The 23,230-nt window shown below is 40.8% G+C and overlaps 2 protein-coding genes across 3 annotated transcripts; one reads left to right on the top strand and one right to left on the bottom strand.

Annotated features, from left to right (window-relative positions):
- Nucleotides 1-289: 289 nt before the first annotated feature.
- Nucleotides 290-9,628, bottom strand: tti1 (TELO2 interacting protein 1). Its single transcript, XM_085924300.1, has 14 exons — nt 9,491-9,628; nt 8,321-9,065; nt 7,783-8,120; nt 7,426-7,708; nt 6,370-6,541; nt 5,994-6,286; nt 5,263-5,652; nt 4,749-4,908; nt 4,511-4,678; nt 4,090-4,241; nt 3,847-3,987; nt 3,541-3,745; nt 925-1,012; nt 290-659 (listed from the first exon to the last, which is right to left on the bottom strand). Exons 2-14 carry the CDS (start codon nt 9,044-9,046, stop codon nt 458-460), a joined length of 3,318 nt encoding a protein of 1,105 aa, XP_085780426.1. The 5' UTR covers nt 9,047-9,065; nt 9,491-9,628; the 3' UTR covers nt 290-457.
- Nucleotides 9,629-10,657: 1,029 nt separating this feature from the next.
- Nucleotides 10,658-16,235, top strand: zgpat (zinc finger, CCCH-type with G patch domain). 2 transcript variants are annotated; one of them, XM_085914395.1, is made up of 7 exons: nt 10,658-10,822; nt 11,814-12,471; nt 13,072-13,205; nt 13,451-13,609; nt 13,964-14,083; nt 14,919-15,321; nt 15,738-16,235. In XM_085914395.1, the coding sequence occupies exons 2-7, from the start codon at nt 11,870-11,872 to the stop codon at nt 15,874-15,876; spliced, it is 1,557 nt and encodes a 518-aa protein (XP_085770521.1). In that variant the 5' UTR covers nt 10,658-10,822; nt 11,814-11,869; the 3' UTR covers nt 15,877-16,235. The 2 variants fall into 2 exon arrangements, with proteins under 2 accessions (XP_085770521.1, XP_085770528.1); XM_085914402.1 differs by having other exon boundaries at nt 10,658-10,858.
- The last annotated feature ends 6,995 nt before the right edge of the window (nt 16,236-23,230 follow it).

The following is a 23,230-nucleotide window of genomic DNA, read 5'->3' as shown; positions in this document are numbered from 1 at the left end:
TTTCCTTCATTACACTTAGAAGCGTAAAAGCCTATGAATATATAAAAAGGTGCAAATAATAGAAACTAAGTCATTTAAGATGGTTTGTTTTAGCAATGAAGGACAATAATTCAAGCAAGGTTGTAACAATGAGGTATTTATTTGGAATACAGATGAGTGACAAACACACTCAGGTCAATTAATGTTCATTGAATGGAAATGACTTAACATCATGACCATCATTTGCATTTATATTGTTTTGGAAAACAATTTTTCAGTATATTCAGGAAAATTACTTTGTTAATCATAATTAGGTGGGGGTGGGGGAGTACACGATGAAAAGATGTGAGTAACAGGTAAAGATTACCTGGTTGATAATAGAAAATTAGAACTTCAGTGAAAATGTCAACATCTGTACAAACACGAGTCCTCTTCTTAAGTCAATTGTCCATTGGAAGTGCATCAGTCGCAATTAACTTTACTCATCACCAGTTTGCCCAAATTCCTCCCGCAGTAATTTGAGGACATTGTCCGAGTACTCGTCTCTGGGGCGTCCCATCCCGCTCAACTGCACTGGCTGCAGGTCGGGATGCGGTGGAACAAAGGAAGACGGGCAGTGGATCTCATTTAACGTCAACCAGAAAGCATCGGGGTCCACCTGGATCAAGTGGTGGAAGACACTGTAGAAGAGAGAAACATTCAATTCAATCTAGGTGACGTTTTGCAAATATTTGCGAGTAATTGGATTCTTTTCAACACTTCAGCATAAAAGTTGGTTTCAATGAAGTAATTTTGAAGGGTGATGAAGATCCATCATGATTATCTTGAGTTCACACTTGGGCAATTTAAATCTTACCTTATTCACGACTGTATTCCAATAATGAACGATTCGACATTGGCAACTAAAGACGGCTTTTACTGAGATTCGGTGATGTTTGGTTTTACCTCAAGCAGGCCTGTTGCAGTCCGATGGGTTGTCTGCAGCTCAGGTAGTGCAGGCACGCATCGCAAACAACATCTAAGTCTTCTTCATCTGCAAATACACAGTAAACAAAACGGGAACAAAAGATCAAGAAAAACTATCCAAAAGTAGTTTTGGAATTGGAAAGTGAACCAGCGTCATAGACTGGACTGTGTTAAACTTTCAAGGTTCCACAAGATTCTGCCAATTGTTTTGAACTGGTCACTAATTAATTACATCTTGAAGCAAAATGAAGTGCAGTCGGAGACAACAATTTTGCCACCTCAAGAAGGACAACACGAGAACATTAAACTCAATCCACGCCGACCTCCACTGTGGCACAACTCCTTGGGGGCCAAATTATTCTGCTCAATAAAACACTGGTAAGGACAGAAGGCGCTCAGAGCATTTCAGAGTTTGTTCAATATCCCTGTTGCAAGACGATGAAAGATGAAGACAAGAGAAGAATTTTTGAGACTTTGCATCTTTAAACCCTTAGCAGGGCTGGTAGAGCGAGGCAGACTCACAGCAGGGTGGTTGTGCTTATCAGGCTTTCATCTGCTCCCCTTTCCTATTTTAAAGCGGTGGTGGGTTGGTGTAAAAAGCCCAAGCGACTCCTTCATGTCTGGCTGGCTTCTTGCTGCACACCAAGCCATCACCCTGCCTCACCCTAACTGGACTATCGCAACCTGGCAAATGCCCACTTTTCTTTCCCTTCTACGTTGCGTTGCTTCAACTCTTTCATCACATTCTCTTCATTCCGACCTCCCCCACACACACCTCTTGTCCAATCCTCACATTCTCGGCAGACACTTAACCATTCCCTCAGGTGCAAAATGGGCTTCCTTTCAAGCCTCATTTCAAAACGTGTCGATTTCTCTCTCCGGGTCGACCCACACTCGCGGCGTGTCGAGAATAAAAGAAGCAGTGCACATTTCCCAGTTCAATGGGATTATTCAGCTACCACTTCTATCCCCTTTCTTCTCTTCTATCTGCTGCTGCTTGTACTCATGACCAGCTTCTTTGTGGATGCTTGGAATATAGCACCAGCAGTCACAAATACTCAGGTGCTGTTCGTGGTTCTGTGCTAAATGAAGAAAAGGTGGGATTGAAGCAGATAGAGCCGACCGGCGGACAAATAATACTTTAGTTGCCGTCTCGGTGTCCGCGGCTCGCTGTGTGACTGAGGCTCGCTAATTGGCTTGCTGCGGGCGTTCCAAAGGCAAGCTGGAGCCAAATCGGTATTCACGCGAGTGATGCGGCATGCAGACTGTTTCTCTCTTATGTTGCTCGGTGACATGGTCAACAACTCGCTAAGAAAGTCTTTTCTTGTGCTATCGGGGGAAAGCATAAATAAAAGTTCAACTTCATTAAAAACAAAAAAACAACACACTATGTCGCAAAAACTGTAACTTCCACTAACAAATATTAAACTACCATGTAAAGGTAAGGAGAGGTGAATTGCTACCACAGATGACATGGGTATGGGCAGTACTTAGTTTTGGTGGTGTTACCAATGACGTAGCACATCGAGTGCATGCATGACGTGTGCACCTTTTGAGCTGCTGACTGGGCATTCATAATAAGGAGGTGCTTCATTGATTTCAAGTGCTGCAGCGGTAACTTTATCTTATGTAAAACAACAGCTACCAAGGAAAGGGGAAAATCAATGTATACTTTTTTAACTTTTGGAAAATAAAAGAAAAATATTTTTACCTGAAGAAAATTAGACATAATTAAAAAAATATCCATGTTGCCAAAGGCAATTTTTACTCACATTTTGATAGGAGAAAATTTGGTTTTAATGAGTATGGCAAAAAATGAGTGAACTAAACACTACTTGTCGCTACTTGGCTCAACCATACAACAATTCCCTGCAGGATTTTCCTTAAAGAATATAAGCTGTAAATTGACTGGAACGGTTCTCATTACACTGGCAATTAAATTGACCCTGAGGGGGAAAAAAATGCTTGCAGCAGTTTCTGTAAATTAAGGCGTACTACATTCCACTGAGTATTGTGAGACATGAAGTAATATGAATACGTGCACGCCCCCCCCACACACACACACACACACACACACTGTAATTGCTCTCTGTTTATGTATAGATTGCAACGGAGTTAGACTCTTCCAAATAAAGCTAATCTCATGAGCAATAAAACAATTATTTTTAAGGTACAGTGTTTACAGTGTTTAAACAATATAAAAAGTGTTTGGATAAAAAAAATGTCAATCCTGCATGTTTTGATTTCAACTAGTTAATGTCTATTTTGTGTATCTGAATAGACGAATAAAGTAAATAACTCTTTATTAATTGTACACATACCCATTCGGTGTAGTTACTATTTTCCACTGTTGTATGTCTGCCATCTGCTGGTGTAACTGCATATGGACGTGCATGCGGTCATGTACCCACTATATGAGTGGTTTGGCTCCCACATTTTTTGTTTTTCCAATCTCTTAAATATTTTTAAATGAATGGGGGGGGGGGGGCAACCAGTAATTTACAGAATCGTTCTCAAAGCTTGGGTGATGCATTATGCACTGTTACAGCAGCATGCCCGGCCAGGAATTAGGTGGATATTTGTGTGTTCACTCACCCAGGTCCAAGTTCTGACAAAGTGAGCCCAGCCCTTCAAGTACCGTCAGCTGCAGTTTGTAGGCCAGCGTGTGAGTGTAGACCGGTCCTGATTTGGCACTAATGGAAGCCTGCTTAACCAGAGAGGAGGTAAGCTTTGGCAAAACCTCCTTTGAGACTCTCCTCCTCAGGAAGTCACCACAAGTATGACCCAAAGTACACAAAACCTGGAGGGTAGAAGCACATATGTTCTATTTGGTAGGGATCCAAATTGGGATTGTAGGAGCTTCTATGTAAGCATAATACTGTCTGATTATTTTGTACGTACCCTAAAGGCTCTGAGGACGGCTAGTGGGTCATCAGCGGTCAGTCTCTGCAAGAGAGGTGGCCAGCAACGATGGGCCATGGGTAACAATTCGTTTTCCCTCTCACTCAGCACACTAACACACAGCTCCAATACATCCAGCACCTGGTGGAAAACGCAATTAAGGAGGCACGTACAAGAATGCATTCTGTTTGGCTATAAGTCTGCTGTGTGTGCCCCAAGAAAAGTTAGGGTTAGCCACAGTACCTTAAGTCGGAGGTAGAGATTTGAGTCAGACAGCAGATGAATACAACGCTCCATAACGTCTTTGGTAATGCTGAGGTGGGTGGGAAGTTCTGCTTCCACATCACAACCATCAGTATCATTGTTTTCTTGAAAATCTGTGGGGGGACTAATCTCTGCAAAGACAGTTATGTGTCAGTTCATACACTGATGAATCACAAAATAGTACAATTTTCATTGAATCGCACTGGGTTGACATACACATTTCCTAGTAAATAAACAGCCTGGAGACCTGCTTATACTTTGACACTAACTTGACCTCGGAAGGCAAATTCATCCAGCTATCCCTTGCACAAAAAAAAACCCCTCATGATAATGCTGCATACTTGGGTTTACATTGCACATTCCTCTGCATGGGGTTAGTCCTGCAGCTACAAATTCCTACCCAAGTCTTCAGGGTCATCTTCCTCTATTCCAATGCCTTCTGCCAACTCTCTCTGTTTGCGGTAGTCCAGCAGGAACTGGCGGATATTAAAGACTTCCTGGTCGGCACAGGTTTGCTTTGACCGGGAAGACTCTTTGGTGTTTCCAGAAGTCAAAGGAAACCATCTCGCTGGATTAAAAGCACACAGGAATATAAATTAGAGTCCGCTCCTTCCGTGTTATCAAATGTGAGATCTCACCGAGTGCCTTCATGAGGGCGTGCAGTACAGAGCAAAAGAGAGAGGTGGTGTGATCGTAGCTGAGGTCGAGGGCCATGAGAACATCCTGGATGATGTCTCGGACCAGAGGCAGCAAAGTGGAGTCAGAGTGAGTCAACATCACGGTCAGCACCCTTGGAGCCTGGATAACAGGACGACGACAACATCAAACCCAGTAAGTGTCCACAATATGCGCACAGCATTTAAAGTGTATTTCCATGTATCGAGAATGGTGACAATCAAATATTCAAACAGTTGTTGGAGCGGGAGGAAATTACACACATTTTTGGCGGGATGTCAAATACGGGTACAGTACTCGTTTTCACGGCAGGGCTAAATCGATAACACCGAGGTTGAATTACGTGCAGAGGATTCTTAAACTGAATAACATCCTCTAAAACAGATAAAATGTTCTTAGTTGCTTGCGGGGGGTCGGAATGGACCAAGTGTGAGAATAGCAAGAACTTTAAAGGGCTTCTTGCACTATAAAACTGACCTGCGGATGCTGACTGAGCCTCTGCAAGTTAAGCGAGATGTCATTGAGCAGATAGTCTGAGTTCTCATTAATCAATTCCTTCAAGGATAAGTAGCCACAGGCCTTGCTGATGTCCCACATGGAGTCCAGTGCTGCTTGGCTGATCAGAAGCGTTTCCTCGCCCGCTTTCTCAAGTACAGGGTACAATGATGTCATTAGCAGGGGACGGAAGCGGTGTCCGAGGGCCTGAGCGAAGCAGGCCACACCCTCCAGCTGGATGCACAGCTGCCAAATGTTACTATTGAGTTGGTGGACTGTTGAAGTGGGCGGGGAGGCACGAGAAGAAGGGATGACTTGAAGGAGGTCCGCATGACTGTTGGATATGGAAAGGAGGACGGACGGCCGCAGTAGCTACAGAAAGAAAATGGGCAAATAGTAACACAACTTTATGGATTACTGAGATTCCTTGATTTCCTTAAAATACAGTATATCACATGAATTAAATTCAGTCAAATAGCAGTCCCAAATTCTGTCATCATTATGGAATAACCTTTAAAAAAAATCTATAATATTTACGGTTTATTTTGACACTGAACATTTCTTACATTTAGCGTAATGCTTGAACAGTGAATCCAAAATCTAAAAACAAGAACACTAAACAAAAATAAAGAAAAAGGTTTGTGGGTAAGAATTTTGAAGTATTTGCAACCTGAACAAATAATAAGAGCTAAACAAGCCATCTTTGGCTTCACCTGTTGGTCCAGTCGATCTCTGTCAGTCTCCTCATTGACTGTGATCAAGTTCCAGTTGTTGAGGCTGATGTATTCCTCCATGACCAGCATCACAGCTGCTTTAAGGTCTTCCTGAGATGGAGGAAGTCCTCCACCCTCATCCTCCAGGCACTTTCTCTCTGTGATGAGAGTCATGCCAGCAGCGCCTCCGATGATTTCATTAAGAACCATTGCGGCCTGCTTCCGGTACGCTGACGACTGTCGGTACAGATCCAAGAAGTGGTCCGTCAGCAGAAAAATGTTGCCATAGTAACCTACGAGTAAAACATAGTAGAATGACTTCAAGGATTTGGATGGCTACACAACATAAAATGCAAAATAGATGACATCCCAATACCTAATGTCCGACAGATCTCTGTGAGCACAGAAAAAATCTTTTCATCTGTAAAGAAAAGAAAATGCTTCCTCCGTACACGAGTCGAGTGATTGGAATCTGAGCTCGTTTCTATTGTGGTATAGTGACTTCGTTCTTCTACAATACGGACATCTGTGATGTCCAACTCCAGCACCTGAGAAAAAAGCAATTTATTTGAACAGCTTTGCAGAAAGCTGTGATTCTGTAAATAAGTACACACTTGCCTTTAAATGTACTATTACATTTTCTCATTGTCAACTGTGTTTGTGCAATGACAGTAGGTGAAGTGTGGGTGTTGAACTCTTTTAATCAGGAAAAGTGTTAAAAACATCTAAAACAACCTGAACTGTCCAGTTGTCATTTATTCAAAATCTTGAGAAACCCTCGTGAGGTTAAGCGGTTTGCATAATGGATTGATGGATGAATTCTCAATCTCAAAGCTGGTATGTTAAACAGTAGTTTAACTCTCTTTAACATGCTCTCTCTAAGTGGTATTTAAAATAATCACTCCCCCAAGATGAGTTTGATTATTTTTCGTTTGACTTTTAAATTCAATGATGTATTTATATTTAGTAACCAATTTATTTCACTTTTGTGGAGTACATTTTAATGGAGTTAATTTTGAAATGCATTTTTTTTAATTCATGCAATACAAACGAAACCTCCTGCTGCTGCAAATTCAGGAAAGTGAATATTTTCTGTTCTTCGCAACCAATAAAATGTCTTGACACTGCTGTACAAAATAGTTTAGAACAGTGCATTTTAACAAAATGTATGTTTCTATTTTTGAAAAATATATGAAAATATATGAAAAAAAATATATATATATACATATATACACAATAGTTCAAACATTCAAAATATTCTCTAACAGTTGATGACTTTAAAGTTATGCTGAGTTCATTTGCATTGACTATAAAAAAATCTGAGACAAACATCATTTGCATAATAATGTGGAACGTAAATTGGCGACATGTTCCACCCGTGCTATTTCCTTCTACAAAATACGGAATTTATTCACGACACTGTGCTTGTTACCTGCATCAGAGCTTTTGAAATCCTCTCGAGATGCACCGCAGAGTTCAGCACCACAGACACCAGTGGTCCGAGGAGCTTTAAATAACCCAGAAAGACATTCAGGACAAACAGCTTCTTCTGGTCATCAGAGGTCCGCATCAGTCTGGGTAGTGAAGTGGCCAAAGAGTGGAGATTCTCTGACAGGACATCAGTGAATGCTTGAGAGCTGCTTTTACATTTGATATCGTCAGCATTGACAGGCATCTGATTTTTCTGGGAAGCCTTTCTGAGCGCAACTTCGCACCTGCAAAGAAGAAAAGGTAACTGGAATAAGGTAATAAATCACCAGTTATTGAGCTTTCCGCAATAAAAACAAACCTATCTCTGACTCTGGGATCTTCATCATTAATTGCTCCCACCAGTGCCTCCAGAAGCAGCCCAACACACTCGCCCAAAGAGTGAGTACAGTTGTCCAACAGGTGCTCAGCCATCTCTACAATCTCCAGTCGAACTTTCCAGTGCTGGTGTGCCACCGTACTAGACAGGATCTTCTTTAGAAGCATGCACAGTTTTCCTGACGTGTTCTTCACCCAGTCCGATGTGCGATGGATGATCAGCTGGCCAATCTTTCCTAGGTCTGTTGAGGGAGATTTCAACGGCTCACTAGACTGAAGCTGAGTATCTTCCATGACGAGGCTGACGGTCCTGGCCCAAACCTAAATGAAAACATAATGTGAAAAGACTATTTCAAATTGCTTTTCAAAGATCGGTCCATAAACTCTCTTATATTATTCTTATTTTATGTATTTTATGAATGGACAATTACCTATAAATGACTTAAATCTGGTGAGTCGACCACAACTGGACAACTAATTAATAGTAAACCATGTTATGGAATAAATAGAACTTATGGTACCTTGATAGCTCTAACTGTGACTCCGTGGCCTTGTCTCAAATCTCCAGTAATGATCCTGGCAACTGCCATTGTAACGCCAGGTAAGAATGAAGCCATAGCATTGCCTTCAGCTTCGCGTTCATCTGAGGAGAGCACTACATGATCCTTATTGCAGTCACATTGCAGAGTCAACACCTGGAAGAACTTCAAGGCTGCTATTTGAACATCTCTGGATTTCTCCTTCTCAGCTAAAGCCAGAAGCAGTGAAACGGCAGCTCCCAGCTCAGGCAGCATTTTGTTTTCAAAAAACTGGAATACAATATCGCCATATGCAGCGTGAAGCAGGGCGTCCAGGCATCGCAGTGCCGTTAATTTCAGCTCCTCGGATGTATCTGCAGGTTTTCCAGGATTTTCAGGGGAACACAGACAGAGGAAGAGTTCTGAGAAGAGTTCATGGAGGGTCTGCCAGCTCTGAACGCAGGTGTTCTCCAGGACGTGACTCATAGCTTCAACCACAGCTTGCACCACTTTGTCCTTCTTGGGCCCGGGCAATTTGAGCACAAAGCGGAGCGGGAAGAGGACATAATCTTGGAGCTGCTGCAAGGTGGCATCGTTGACCTCTTTTAACTGAGAACTCAAAGTCTCAACATTGCTCAAAGTCGGCACGCGGGTTAACAGGACACAAGCTGGACGCAGGTAGGAAAAGGCAATCTTTGGATCACTGATAAGCGCCATGGTTGGAGGCATCGCAGCTGAGCCCCGTTTTCTGTATGGTAGGATCAAACATGAGAGAGCTCTGTATCATTCATTTATTTATTCATCCTCCAAACCGCATTTCCTCACTAGGATCACCTTTTAGATATGATAAAAAATCTGTTTAACCGTCTCTCTAACTATTATAAGTTGGTGTCACAAACAAATGATTAGTTGATAACTAGGAGAAATACATTTTTCGTATTGGAATTTCAGACATTTGTCTACTTTTAACAGCAATTGACATGATCCATATTTGCATAGAAAAATCTGAAGTCAATATTCACAAATGCACAGTACTATAATCACTGTTCTACTCTACTGAAGTAGGAACCACATTGTTGGCATCTAGCATCTGAGTCATCTAATCTAAATACTGCGAAACGACTTCCTGTCCCGCATGCTGTGTTAGTGCATTATTTAGGACTACCCACATACCTTCAATTTGATACGCTCAGAAAATCCATATTACATCACAAAACGCGCAAAAGATTTTGCAAGAAAAGTAAATAAAAGCGCATTGGCTGCTGGTGACGTTCATTACTTGCGCCAACCATGACGCTTATTATGTTGGACCAAAATGCAAGTAGACGTTAACTAAATCTACTTCTGAAGCGTCTTCAAAAATAAATGCACACGAGTATCAATCGAAAATGCTGAGTATTTTTCAATATTCAAATACAACGATAAATTAAATTTAATTCAGTTTATAAGCACATTTGTTAATTCTTGTGAAAGAAAGGGAAGATTTCAATTGCTGGTTTGTCCACTACACGTGTTTTTACTTTGGAAAAAAATAGACCGGTGTTACATGTCAAGATGCTCCCATGTTATCTTACTCCCCGTCTCGACTTACGACTGTAATGGTAAGGCGAGTTGCGCAGTTTTGTGTTTCGCGACTGCAGATTCGTCACAAGCGACTTGGAACTTTCGACTGCAGATTCGTCACAAGCGACTTGGAACTTTCCTGATTGCAAAACTTTTCAAATTCTCAATAAAAACACTGAACCAAATGTCTCGTTTGCACTTTTTCTTTCTTTTTATAAGCACTTATATATGTGTTTAAAAAAACACACCTCCATGCGCACTCTTCTCTGTTGGAACTTGCTTACCTTAAAGCATCCAAACATCGCATGACAGCTGATGCTGAGGTCCCATCAGACAATGGTAACATTAGCCCCCCCACCAGTTAACATTGGCGGGCCAGATCAACGTGTACCCTCGCTGGGTAATTTTGTGTTGTTGGCTATATTAAACATTATCTATCTTGATGAGTTTGTGTTGCGATAACACAGCTCTGCCATGTAAACTGTTCTTATTTCTTTGTGTCACGGGTTCAAATCCCGTTGACGACTTTTGTATTTTTTTTTTTATTATTATTATTATAATTTTTTTTTGTGTTTACTATTTTTTGCAGCTAGTCGGAAATGCAAACGAGACGTTTCGTTCAGTGTTTTTATTGAGAATTTGAACAGTTTTGGAATCAGGGAATTTCCAAGTCGCTGTGACGAATCTGCAGTGATGAAACACAAAATTGCGCAACTCGTCTTAAAATAACAGTCGTAACTCGAGACAGGGAGCAAGATAACGTCGGAGCAACTTGACATGTAACGCCGGACGTGATATTCGTGAAAACTGTTTTGGTTCAGCCGGTGCACATTTTCACTGTCTTCGTCTCTTATGCAGTATTTCAGTTACTGCTCACGTTTTAGGTTTTAATCACCCTTCCTGTCGTGGCATTAGTTTCAGACAATTAGCCAGATAACGAAGGTAATGCCAGGGGATTATTGTGATCATTTCTAATAGGTGACTCGAAAGCTGCTAACACTTTAGCCACATTTGCTCCTATGTAATTTAGCGCTGGACTTGCTAATTAATGTATTACACTGACAAGTTTGACAAAACCTTATGCGATTTCTAGACGTTTCGTGTACATTAGACGTAGATTTGCATTTGATCCATGCATTTTTCTTTATTCTCTTCATTTTTCTATTTTCTCAATGTTGCATGTGAAGTGCCCTGACCATGTAAACACTGACAAATTTCACTGATGTACACAAGCCGTGTTTACTATTTGGCACCATTTCACCACTCCACCGCAGATATCTTTCTACCCGATGCTATAATATTTTCACACTCTTGCGTTTAGGGGTGTGCCTTTCTCCAATAAATGATGATTCGATACATTCTCTCAATACATCGGGTGCAATACGATTCAAGGACCGATTATTTTGAAGTGGAATGTTTTGGTTCTTTTCATTGAGTGCGATTACGATTTGATTCGACAGTACGATTCGAGAGGGTACAATGTAATGAGTTTCTTGGCATTTTCAATTTCAATGAAATTGCCATTAGGTTACTGTAAATGTGACATTTCCTTCAATTATATCTCTTTCCAATAAAAGATATGGATATCTTTATATTCCAAAGCAAAACAGTTTTGCTTTGATTATAATTACATATCTACTTTTTAAATCAAAACTTATTTTGATTCATGTATTCATTGCAACTATTAATTAACAATTAATTGATTGGATCAGATCAAACAAATGATGTTTTGACTACGATTATTTCAAATCGAAAGTGCGTGTGTGTGTGCGTTTTTAGACAGCCTCATAGTAATTTTACAAGTACATTTTACAAACGCAAGTCAGAAGAGTTACGTTAATACAAAAATAAAGTTCAAATAGTTGTGTGCGTGTATGATACACACGGTGGTTGTTAATCCAAAGTGGTTTTAAATTATCCATTTTCCTTGCAGTTTCCCCAAAGGCTGGATGCCTCTCATTGCCATTCTGCCCAGTGTGGAGTGACACTATGGATGAAGAAACTCTGGAGGGTGCAATCTCGATGTATGAAGCCCAGCTGCAGCAGGTGGATGCCACGCTGGCTGCTGGCCTGGATCCCTCTCAGCAGTGTGACCTGCTCAAACTGAAAGAGGACCTGTGTCAGCTAATAGAACTCACCAAGGCCAGCCTGCTGTCTTTCAGAAAGAGTCTGCTTCTGGCTTCCCTGGAGGACACTAGTGGAGTGCAGGGCAATTCCCAAAAGCCTGCGGCTGACACGAAAGGCCATTTGGAGTCTGAGTTTGCTGCTTTCTACACTGAGCTTGGGGAGCCTTCGGGGACTAGCTCTGAATCGAAGGAACGAGATCAGGACACAGACAATTGTTTAGAAGATGAACGTGAAGAAGAGGAGGAGGAGGAGGACGTAGATACTTTGAGTGGTACCAAAGTAAGAGCACCTTACAGGACATCATGGGGGACCCTGGAGTACCACAATGCCATGGTGGTCGGGGCAGAGGAACCAGATGGAGAGGAGGCACGAGCTAGAGTTTTGTACATTTATCCGACGCAAAAGTCCATGAAACCATGTCCGTTCTATCTTGAAGATAAATGTCGCTTCCAGGATAACTGCAGGTAACAGTTTTTTGGGGAATGTTTTTTTTTACCTACACTTTCATCACTGGTTAGTCATGCATTTGTGCTTGGAAATATTGTCCAGCAGGTGGAAGCAAAGCTATATTGTCAATATTGTCATTGTGTGAGTGATAATGAAGATGATAATTATTATAGTAAGCAAAGCCATATTGTCAAAATTGTCATTGTGTGAGTGATGATGTTGATCATTATTATGATACAAACAGAATTTTCAGTTTCTTTCTTTCTTTCTGGCTAAGTAGTAATATACTGCGATAACGCTGGTATAATTCTACAGCAGTAAATTGACAGTGTATTAAAATTCTAAATTATTACTCCAGAAAATGATTGCATTTACTCTTTTTACTTGAATATAGAATCATATGTATACAAAATACTTTTCTCAATGATGTGTTGTGTCCATTTTGACCTTAGTTTAACTTGCCAAAAATGGCTCTTTGCATGATGTTTCAGTATTTTTCTCCCCTCAATGGGGATACACTCTTATGAACTGAAAATCGTGTCTCTTTTATTGTTGACATCCTTAAACCCACACTAGTAGAATCCCTTGCCTTGTCTTTTTATTCACCTTCCGCAAAGGTTTTCCCATGGTGAAGTGGTGTACGTGTCGGAGCTCAGAGACTTCCTGGACTGTGACCTCAGTAACCTTGAGGAAGGCTCGTCCTGCTTGACACGACATGAGGATGGCATCTGGTACCCAGCCAGAATTACAGGTACTGGGCTCATTTAAGACTTTACTAGTCAAGATTAGAGCTGCACAATCAAAAAACAAATTGACATCTAACCTTTTCTAACATGATAGTGCTCTGTTATAATTGATACTACAGGGTTTTAAATCACAATAATTTGTACTCATTTCCAATCCCTTTGAATCAGCCATGCCAGAAACCTTATTGCTTGACAAATAAAGATCACTGAAAGTCTTGTTTGTTGTTATATTTTTGTTCCTCCCTTTTAGATATCGACAATGGCTTTTACACAGTCAAGTTTGACTCTCTGCTGCTAAAAGATGCTGTGGTTGAAGCCGACTGCATCATCCCACCACTGAGAGAAGACGACCCACTCTCCTCTGACTCGGACCCGGGAGATGCTGAAGATGATTCGGTTTATGCTAAAGGTATTTTTCAATTAGATGTTAGACTCGACTTTGGTTTTGGCGGTACTGTTGAATTTGAGAATGGGAATATTTACTCTACATGGGTTGTGGGAAACTTTGACTTATTACTGCATGACATTGTGGATTGTTCCCTTTTCCAAAAATTTCAGTTATCTGTATATGAAGGACTCTAGAGGAAAAGTTACACTTTGGTACAACACACATTTTCTTCATGATTGTCATTTCCACATGGTCCTTACCCTAAATAAGCAAACATTTGACAAACAATGCCTCTTTTGAAATTTTCTCATGATAAAACTACTTTTGTTATCCCATTTTGAACTTTGTGCTTGATTGAAACTTATTTTCCAACAGTTTTGGAGTCCATGAGTGAATCGACTGCAACAAATACTTCAATTTTTGGAGGTTGGGAGGCTCACACAAGAGGCATCGGATCCAAGCTAATGCTCAAGATGGGTTATGAATATGGCAAAGGTTGGTGAAAATGTACTTATGGCGCAATTATTTTGAATGAAATGTGATGTACTATGTATACTACGCTGTTTGCTAAATGGTTGCAAATTGTCCAAGTCCTTGACTTTCTTTTTTTTTTTTTTTTGAAAACAAACTAATCTGCGGTCAATCTGAGTTCCGCAACAGGTGTTCGACCATTGAGGTTCCACTGTGTATCCTGTAAATATTCCACTTTAGTGTCAGTTTTGGGCAAATTGGGCCTTGAGGGGACAAATATATTCCGCTTGCTAGTTAGGGTAATGAAATTGATGATTGATTTATGACACAAGCCTATAGCCATGCAAAAGCACTCGCTGCCATTGCAATTAAGTAAAAGGTCAAAGTCGTGACACGAAACATCAGCCTGAGTTTCCTTTTTGCTCTTATAATGATCTGAAGTGTAAGGTAACATTGCCAAGACATGCTAAAGCAGGCAATTTATTTGATTACAGCCAGAAATATGAATTACAAGCCGTTGTTTGTCCAGGATGTTTTTTCCACCTTGATGCTTCCAGACAGGGTGAGCTTTCAATTTGAAAGTGAAAACAGAACATGACAGGGTCAAAGGTTCTGAGACGAGAACTGGTTCTTGGTTATTTCTTTCTTCCCGGTGCCATTGATATGCATTACCTCGTTGCTCGGGGTTGCAACATATCAATCAAAAAGGGACCACACCTAAAACAGTACCTTACTTTATCATCTACCTCACTCTAAATGGGAACAAGATTTACGTTTGGAGTGTCACAGACAGTGTATTGAAGGAGACATGAATACAAATGGAGACCATGAACCAAACTTGCCTCTTTTGATTTCTCAGGTTTAGGAAAAACGCAGGAGGGTCGAGTGGAGCCCGTCATGGCGGTGCTTGTACCCAAAGGCAAATCATTGGACCATTGTGCCGAATTAACCCTGAGACGCACTCAGAGCAAGACACAGGATGGCGTGAAAACGAGTCGGCCAAAGCGTCGGCGGAAGCCGAGGGAGACTAACGGAGAGCGCAGAACTGTCTTTGACTTTCTCAACCGCAAGCTCGGCGCATCCGAGGAGGGGGCGCCAACGGCCGCTGGCTCGTCTACACTCACCGGGGTGGAGGCCTACAATGGGGGCAAGATCACCAAGAGGAGCCTGAATGTGAAGTTGTTCCAGGTGGCCCAGAAGGTGGCCCAGACTGAAAAGGAGATCCAGAACCTGACCCAGTCGCTCAGCAGGCAGACCAGCAAGTCAGTATTACTGTTTTTTGGAAATTACCTTCAAGGAGGTTTTATGAATAACATTTCAGGGCATGTCAAAAGTTGGATTTGGCAGTTTTCAACTTTGGTACAAATTAGCCTTCCTCATACTTTAACTAAAGAGTGCCCCAGTGGATGGTGAATCGTTTTTATTAGTTTGGTTTTGTCTATTTTCTACAAGCAAAAAATGTGACATCCTTAATCTCGATGTAATGCATCCCACTTGTTGTGTTGAAGTGATGAGTCATTGTAATTCAGGGATGTGGTAAAAGTGTAAATGAGATGCAGAGATTCAAGGTGAGACTCGGTGTATGCGGCCAACTCATTGGGGAGAGTGCAGCCCGAAATCCAGCCCATCTCTCTCCACATCCTAATCTGTTTGTTGTCTGTGTCATGAAAAATAACAGGGACGCGTCCAGAGTGAAGCAGCTGGAACAGAAGTTGTCGGCCGCTCGTCGGCTGCTGGCCCAGCAGAAAGCCCAGGAGCTGTCCATCCAGAGAGAACAAAACAAGGCGGACACACACAAGAAGATGACCGAGTTCTAAGTTCTTTTTTGTGAGACTTTTTGTAGTACTAAACACTCTCACATAGCAAACAACAAAAAGAGTGTTCGTTATTTGACTTGCTTTAAGTCACAATTTGTCTGAATTTGGTCGGTCCAGAAAGTATTCGATGCTCATTATTGTTTGTAATAAATTTTTATTTCTCTCCACTAAAAATATCAGTTTAAAATTGTTCTCATGGTTTTTTTTTTTTATTTCTCATTGCAAAGCAGCTCTGTCCTTTTGGTCTTCCCGATTATTATTATTATTTTTTAAATCTGTTGGCATTACTCTCCATGTTTCTACCATTATGGTTCTCAGATTGAATTTTACAGTACAAGTGCAATATTTTATAAATAATTCCTTACAAATTGGAGGGGCCTGTTCCTGCTGTAGCTGTAAAACTCAAATACATTTATAAATCCCTAGAAAGATTTGTGTTTGTCCACATGGTTTCATAGCATTCTTATAGTGGGTAAAAGGAGAAAGAATTTACCATTCTGACTAATGTGCTCCGTTTTGGTAGCAAATGGTCATAATGTGCACAGTTTTAAAATGAAATATTAATAATAACTGAGGCCAAGTCTCTATTTAGCCAATCAAATTTGCGTGTCTCTAGGCTTTCAGTTCCACCGCATTTTTATGAGAATTATTGGACATTATGTTTTTTAAAAGGTCATTCCCTTCCTTCCCACTTATCTTGGCTTGCTCACTGAGCTACTTAAAGAATTATTGGAGGAAGAAAATAAAATGGCACCCACACTCAGGAACATTGCCACTTGCCTGTTAAAGAAAGAAAAACCCACCGTGCTCATTGAAATAACATTGACGTGACTACTAATGAAAAGCAAACATTGCTTTGTAAGGCTCCAACAGTTGGAGCATAATTAAAAAAAAAAAAATCTTGACAAAAATTATAGTATGAAAGGTGCCCTCTCCATCCTGCATGTTTTGGCTCTTTCTCACAGTCTTTTAATACTCAGAGTTGTCCAATGTTTTGTTCTTAGTTTTTCCTGGGTGTTTAAGGTCATTCATCTGAAAGACCCATGACCTGTGACAGAAACCAAGCTTTCTGACACTGGAAAGGCCATTTCACTCCAGAATCACTTGATCCTCAAGAGATTTCATGTATTTTCACATTCAAGACACTCTTCGACAGTGTTTTTTTTGTGTGTGTGTGTGTGTGTGTGTGTGCCTCATTATTGCAACTGCCAACCAAGCTCTAGTTTTGTCTACTGTCCAACAGACTTTCTCCCAGAAGCTTTGTGGCTTGACTATGTGCTTTTGGACAAATTCCAGTCTTTTAGTTGTGAGGTTTTCTCCCATTTACGGAAGGGTACCGACAATGCTGTTCGTGCTGTATGACCAATTCCTCTGATAGTGAAGCTTTCATTTATCTTTCGCCAAACTGGGTTGCTATATTGGGCCTTAGCGAGGAATCTCAACGGCTGCAAGCAAATAATTAACAAGAAAATTGATTGAATTTATGACACCCAACTAAACCCTGCTTCACCTATTTCAAAGACCACCTGCCCCCACTGCAGCCAAGGAAAGGTCGATATCATGGACATAAGGCGGCAGCCAATTAGTTTCTCTATCTGGGGCCACATGGACAGATGGGATTATATTGTCATACCTGTACGATCAGAACACATACCTGTGGACGGGAACTAAAACCCACACTAAACCATGGTGTTTTTGACGTCAGTAATTCCAAGATGACAAGGGTTATGATTTAAAGAAAAGCAGGCTGATGAGAATAAGTCAGGTTTTCACCCACCTGTGAAGGCTCACCAAGAGAATATCCTAAGAAGAGCACCATTTGGGATTTGGAAAGACTTTGACAGACCATGGAAGGTGGCACAAACACAGTGCGTCTCCATATAATGATATCCCAAGAGGGCTGGGCTCCATGCACCATGCTTTAAGTCATTCATGAGCCTCATCTCTCCGATGTTTTTGCTTCCAAGCCAGATTGGACCGTCTGTGAGTGTGTCGGTATGCTCTGCACACCTTCTGCAGACATGCACCTCACATATGGATTGAGAGAGGTCCATTAGGGAAGCCTTGGCCACCAATCAGTATTTATCGGGGCCTGGATTATGTGATTAAGGAGATGTGATGGACCAATTGATTTGGAGACCACCTTGACAGATGTTTCACCCTGAAATTCACCAGAAGCTGTTTAGCCAAAGGTGCTTGCACCAAAGGGTTAACCTATGAAAGTGTGTGACAGATTGAGCTGTCTAATTAAGCATTATATCAGCAGTAGTGGGAAGAAAAATACACACTGAAATGTATAAAGATTGAAAGTATATACACTACCTCTTGCTAATTTACCACGATGAAATTGGAAACATACTGCTAAAAAAAAAACCACAAGAAAAATCACATATCTGCGACCTAGATTCTGACAAAATAATCAGTACGAAACTCAAAATAAATTCTGCATGAGGATAACAAAACATTTATCCATCCATTTTCTATGGTGCACATTCTTAAGGTCACAGCCTATCCCAGTTGACTTTGACCAGTTACCCCTTAGACATTTGCAATTTCACGTTTTGATTCTTCAACTAACCTAACATGCTCAGCAAGGCTGATCTTAACGACTGTAGTTTTGCATTCTGGAAATGACAGTACCATGTCATTCGGGGCATGCCTCCAACTTGGAGCACAAATCGGCTGAAACCCAGGCGAGTGCTGTCCTACTAGCCTTGTGCATGAACTAAATGAGAAATTATTCTCAACTGGTTAAATAAAGGTTAAATACATAAGTCAATAAAAACACCTTCCAAGAAAACTGAAACAGTCCAGATGTGATCAATTGTTTGCCTTGAGATTGAAATGACTGATGAATAAAAATAATCTTAAGCAACATCACTGGTATGTTCTTGGAATGTGGAAAATTGACCGGTGAAAACCCGCACAAGCGTTGAGCAAAACATGTTCATAGGGTTAGGGCTAGGGTTAGGGTTGGGGCTAGGGTTGGGCCTAAGGTTGGGGTTAGTTAGTAATTAACTAATTCAGGTCAAGACGCTCGTCCTGGTCACGTGACAAGTTTCCCCAGTTGACTCCGCAAAGCTAGCAAAAAATGAGTAACAATTTGTTTTGAAAAATATTAAAAAATTGGAGGCGGCTCGGGTTAGGGTTATTGGTTGAATGTCCTAGTACAGTTTCAAAGTAAAGTCAGCTTTTCATCCTAGGTTTGGGTTTCATAGTGTGTAAAACTAGGGTTAAGGTTTCATACTGGGGTTCACATTTCAAAATAGGGTTTCAAATTAAATTTAGGGTTAGTTAGCTGTGGTAGGAATTGGGGGTTAAGTTTGGGAGTGAGAATTACGGCTTAGCGTTAGGTTATTTGTTATGTGCTGTAGTACGGTTTCAAACTAAAATCAGCTTTTCAAACTACGGTTCAAACTGGGTTTAGGGTTTTAAAATGGTCCCAAACTAGGGTTTGGTTGTCAAAGTAGGGTTTTAAACTAAATTAATGGTTTCAAATTTGGGTCTGGGTTCCAAATATTGGTTTAACATTACAATTAAATTTTCAAAGTAGGGTTTAAACTAATTTGATGGTTTTAAATTTGGGTTTGGGTTTCAAATCTGGGTTTAAAATTACAGTTCAGATTTCAAAGTAGGGTTTTAAACTTCAAACTAGGATTAAGGTTTCACAGTAAGGTTTCAAAGAAGGTTTAGGGTTTCAAACTCAGCTAAGTGTTTCAAAGTAGGGTTTCAAAATAGTGTGCCTGACTGGGCGTAGTAGCAATAATGCTTAAAGGGGCACTTTCAATTTATTCATTTAGTTCATTCTGGTACTCTTGTCAACCACAGATACTTTTTAACAGTATTTCAGGCTATTGTTAGGCCTACTATAAATGATGTGCCAAAATCAATTAGGCATGTGCTGAAATCAATAAAGAACTGTGCAGTGGGGTGAGTATCTCACCTTGTTAAATGCCGTGTTTCCATATTTCTTTGCCTAATTGCCATTGTCACCTGTCTGTATTTTCAGAAAAATAATCAATAGATTCTCTGCTGAGCCAGTGGAAATACAATACAATAGTTGGCTGGCTAAGGACAGAGGGAAGGTCATCATGGCGGGCGTTCAAGTGTAAACGTCCCATGCTGTTAAATAGAAACTGTTTCGAGGGGGAGGGTCACGTGAGAGAGCAGCATGCTGATGTGTGTACTGGGAATAGAATAAAGAGACAAAGCCTTCTAAAATTTAGAGTTAAAAAAAATGGCATGTTTTCGGGACGAAAACTATTAACATTCTGGTAATATTGTACACCCCGAATATTGTTGTGCTAACTGAAAGTCTGTAAATGAACCGAATTGACTGTGATTTTTTATGTTCATCTGATTAAAAATGCATTTCTAAAATTTATCATGAGGGCTTTGTGATGTAGTGGCCAGTATCATTGCTACGCTCTAGCCATATATCTCGCAAGGTTGACGAGGGAGCGAGGAAATGAGAAAGACCGTAACTTTGTGACTTGGTGTCACAAAGCCAAAGACAGACAGACTACTTTCATCTATTCTATGTTGCAGTAGTTAAATCTTGACAAATGTCACAACTTTCTATCTCTATCTAGTATCGACTGTCGGCTGAGGCGGCACGCAACGGAATTAACTGCAGGAGCAATTCCTTTGTCTTTTAAAAAAATGACAATACTTTGGATAACCTTTCTACCTTGAAAAGCAGCAGCTCCAAGCTATTAAGACCCTCATTAACACAATTTGAAAGAATTAGATTATTTTTCCTCCAGATGGTATCACGGTAGCTTGGAAATAACGGAAAGTGGTCCACATCAATCTTTCAACAATCTTGAGGTGCTTACTGTATTGTGTCCAAATGTGGTTCTCAACGTCTCCCTCATCCAATACACCTGATTCAAATGACCAGGATCATTACCGGGCTCCTTCAGAACTTGCTAATCAGCTGATTTCGTACATACATATGCTTGTGGTCGCCTGCGAATCAATGTGCTTCCTCCCACCCTGTGTCTTGTCAGTCCTGATGTTTATAACCTCGTGTCCTATTCTGTCTCATCACCATCTCATTGGAAATTACTGCCACATTCTTAGCAATTGTTCTCCTTCTGTTGACTCAGCTAAGCTCTGACCTTTATTTTTTTTAGACCTTGGCTTTCTTTGTATTCGCTGACCGGTAACCCTGGTAGTGAAACCAATATGTTTCTTCAATAGTGTGATTTTGTTGTTCCTATTCGCCCCTGACTCGCGCATTTGTGACGTCTTACCTCTTGAGCTGACAGAAAGCGCTGCTGTTTTTGTACAAAAGCACTGACTGGAACAGAATTTCACTGACATAAATGACTCAAGTGAACCGTATCACTTTAGTGAATGTCTCAGGGTAACCTGAGTCCATAAAATGGAGTGACTTCACCATCGCCAGGATAGAAAGCTTAGAATATGAGTGGATTCATTCCAGGAAGGACAAACACAAGTATTTTTTGTTAGATTTATAATTATGCACTTGTGAGAGGAATTGATTATTTATTATAAGAGCAGGTACTGGTGTCATGTTTTAATTGGTTGGTATGAAAACAGCTTTTCTTAAATATTGAAAGAGAATTATCAGCAGATAGGCGGCTCGGTGTGGCAGTGGGTAGCACGTCCGCCTCACAGTTAGGAGGGTGCGGGTTCGATTCCACCTCCGGCCCTCCCTGTGTGGAGTTTGCATGTTCTCCCCGTGTCCGCGTGGGTTTTCTCCGGGCACTCCGGTTTCCTCCCACATCCCAAAAACATGCTTGATAGGCCGATTGAGCACTCCAATTTGTCCCTAAGTGCGAGTGCGAATGGTTGTTCGTCTCTGTGTGCCCTGCGATTGGTTGGCAACCAGTTCAGGGTGTCCCCCGCCCACTGCCCGATGACGGCTGGGATAGGCTCCAGCACGCCCGCGACCCCCGTGGGGACTAAGCGGTTCAGAAAATGGATGGATGGATGGATGGATGGATGGATGGATGGATGGATGGATGAATTATCAGCAGCGTTCATGCATTCATAGCTTGTTTAAAAAACTTAGCCTTCAAAAATGTAAGAAATAAAAAGAAAAGTGGTGACATTTTTCTGACAAGGGAGACTTTTAGTGATGGAAATCCACAATCCTGAAAGACTGCCGCTGTGCTAATGGTTCTGCAAGGTTGCACAGCACTGCTTTTGTGTTTTGATTTTTATCACCCGGATATCTTGAGACATTCACTTATCTTGCCATACTGGCAGCGCCAGTCTGGCACAAAAGGTTTAAAGAGGAACATGTTAAAAGTGTTTTCATGATATCGGATTGTTGTCTCATCTGATCTTATTTTCAAATATTTGCATTCGCTAAAGGAAAGCCTTAAACTTTATAGGCTAATCCAGATACCTCATAAATGTTGTTAATGATTTACTTTTAAATGATAGTTCTTTAGACAAAAGAAAAATATTGAAATAACTCACAAAATCTGATAAGAAGGTTAATTGACTGTGATTTTATCATCAGAATTGTGGAGCTTTTTAATTATAAGAGTATCCTAAAATTAATCAATCTGCAGTGGTAGCGCACACTATTTTTTCTTTTGATTCATTAATGTCTCCCATGTAACCTTGTGCAAAAATCTGCATCATTTTGAGCTTGCCATTACTCACCGCCATTCTGTGCAGTGGGGTATGCCGATACAAAAATGCCTTTCATTGCCTTCACAACTTGGGGCTGAGCTAGAGAGTGGCAACTCGGTGAGTCCAGTGTGTAAAAAACAAGGGCACTTGAGTTCCTAAAAAGAAATCAAAAACCGGCATTTTGGTTTGTTTTAGTTTCAATCCTCGAGTAGCACTTACTTAGCATCAACAAGCTGCCAATTTGTGTGCTCATCCATGTGTACGGCGCATCCAGCGATTTAAACGCCACTCACGGTATATTAGTGGTGGGACTTGTATTTGTCAACTGTGTGTGGGAATTGACCTGACTCATCTTAATACCATCACTGACTCTTCTGTCGTGATGCTGCAGACACAATTATACCAACCAATATAACTATGCTATGGACATACTCATCTTGAACACCTCTGAATCAATATTTATCTAATGACATGTTAAAGAATAAATAAATAAAAAATCAATCAACCAATCAGTCAATCAATCAATCAATCAATCAATCAATCAATCAATCAATCAATCAATCAATCAATCAATCAACCAACCAATCAATCAATCGATCAATCAATCAACCAATCAATCAATCAATCAATCAATGTAGAAATAAATGGGCTTCATCATCTCAGCTTTCCTGGCACTGAACATGGAAATACCTCAAGGCTCTTTTCTGAGCCCTCTACTGTATTCCATATACACCCACGA

This window comes from Syngnathus leptorhynchus, chromosome 1, assembly GCF_054491065.1.
Source record: "Syngnathus leptorhynchus isolate UIUO chromosome 1, UIUO_Slep, whole genome shotgun sequence".
Lineage (NCBI taxonomy): Eukaryota > Metazoa > Chordata > Actinopteri > Syngnathiformes > Syngnathidae > Syngnathus > Syngnathus leptorhynchus.
This window is presented reverse-complemented; position numbering and strand designations above follow the sequence as displayed.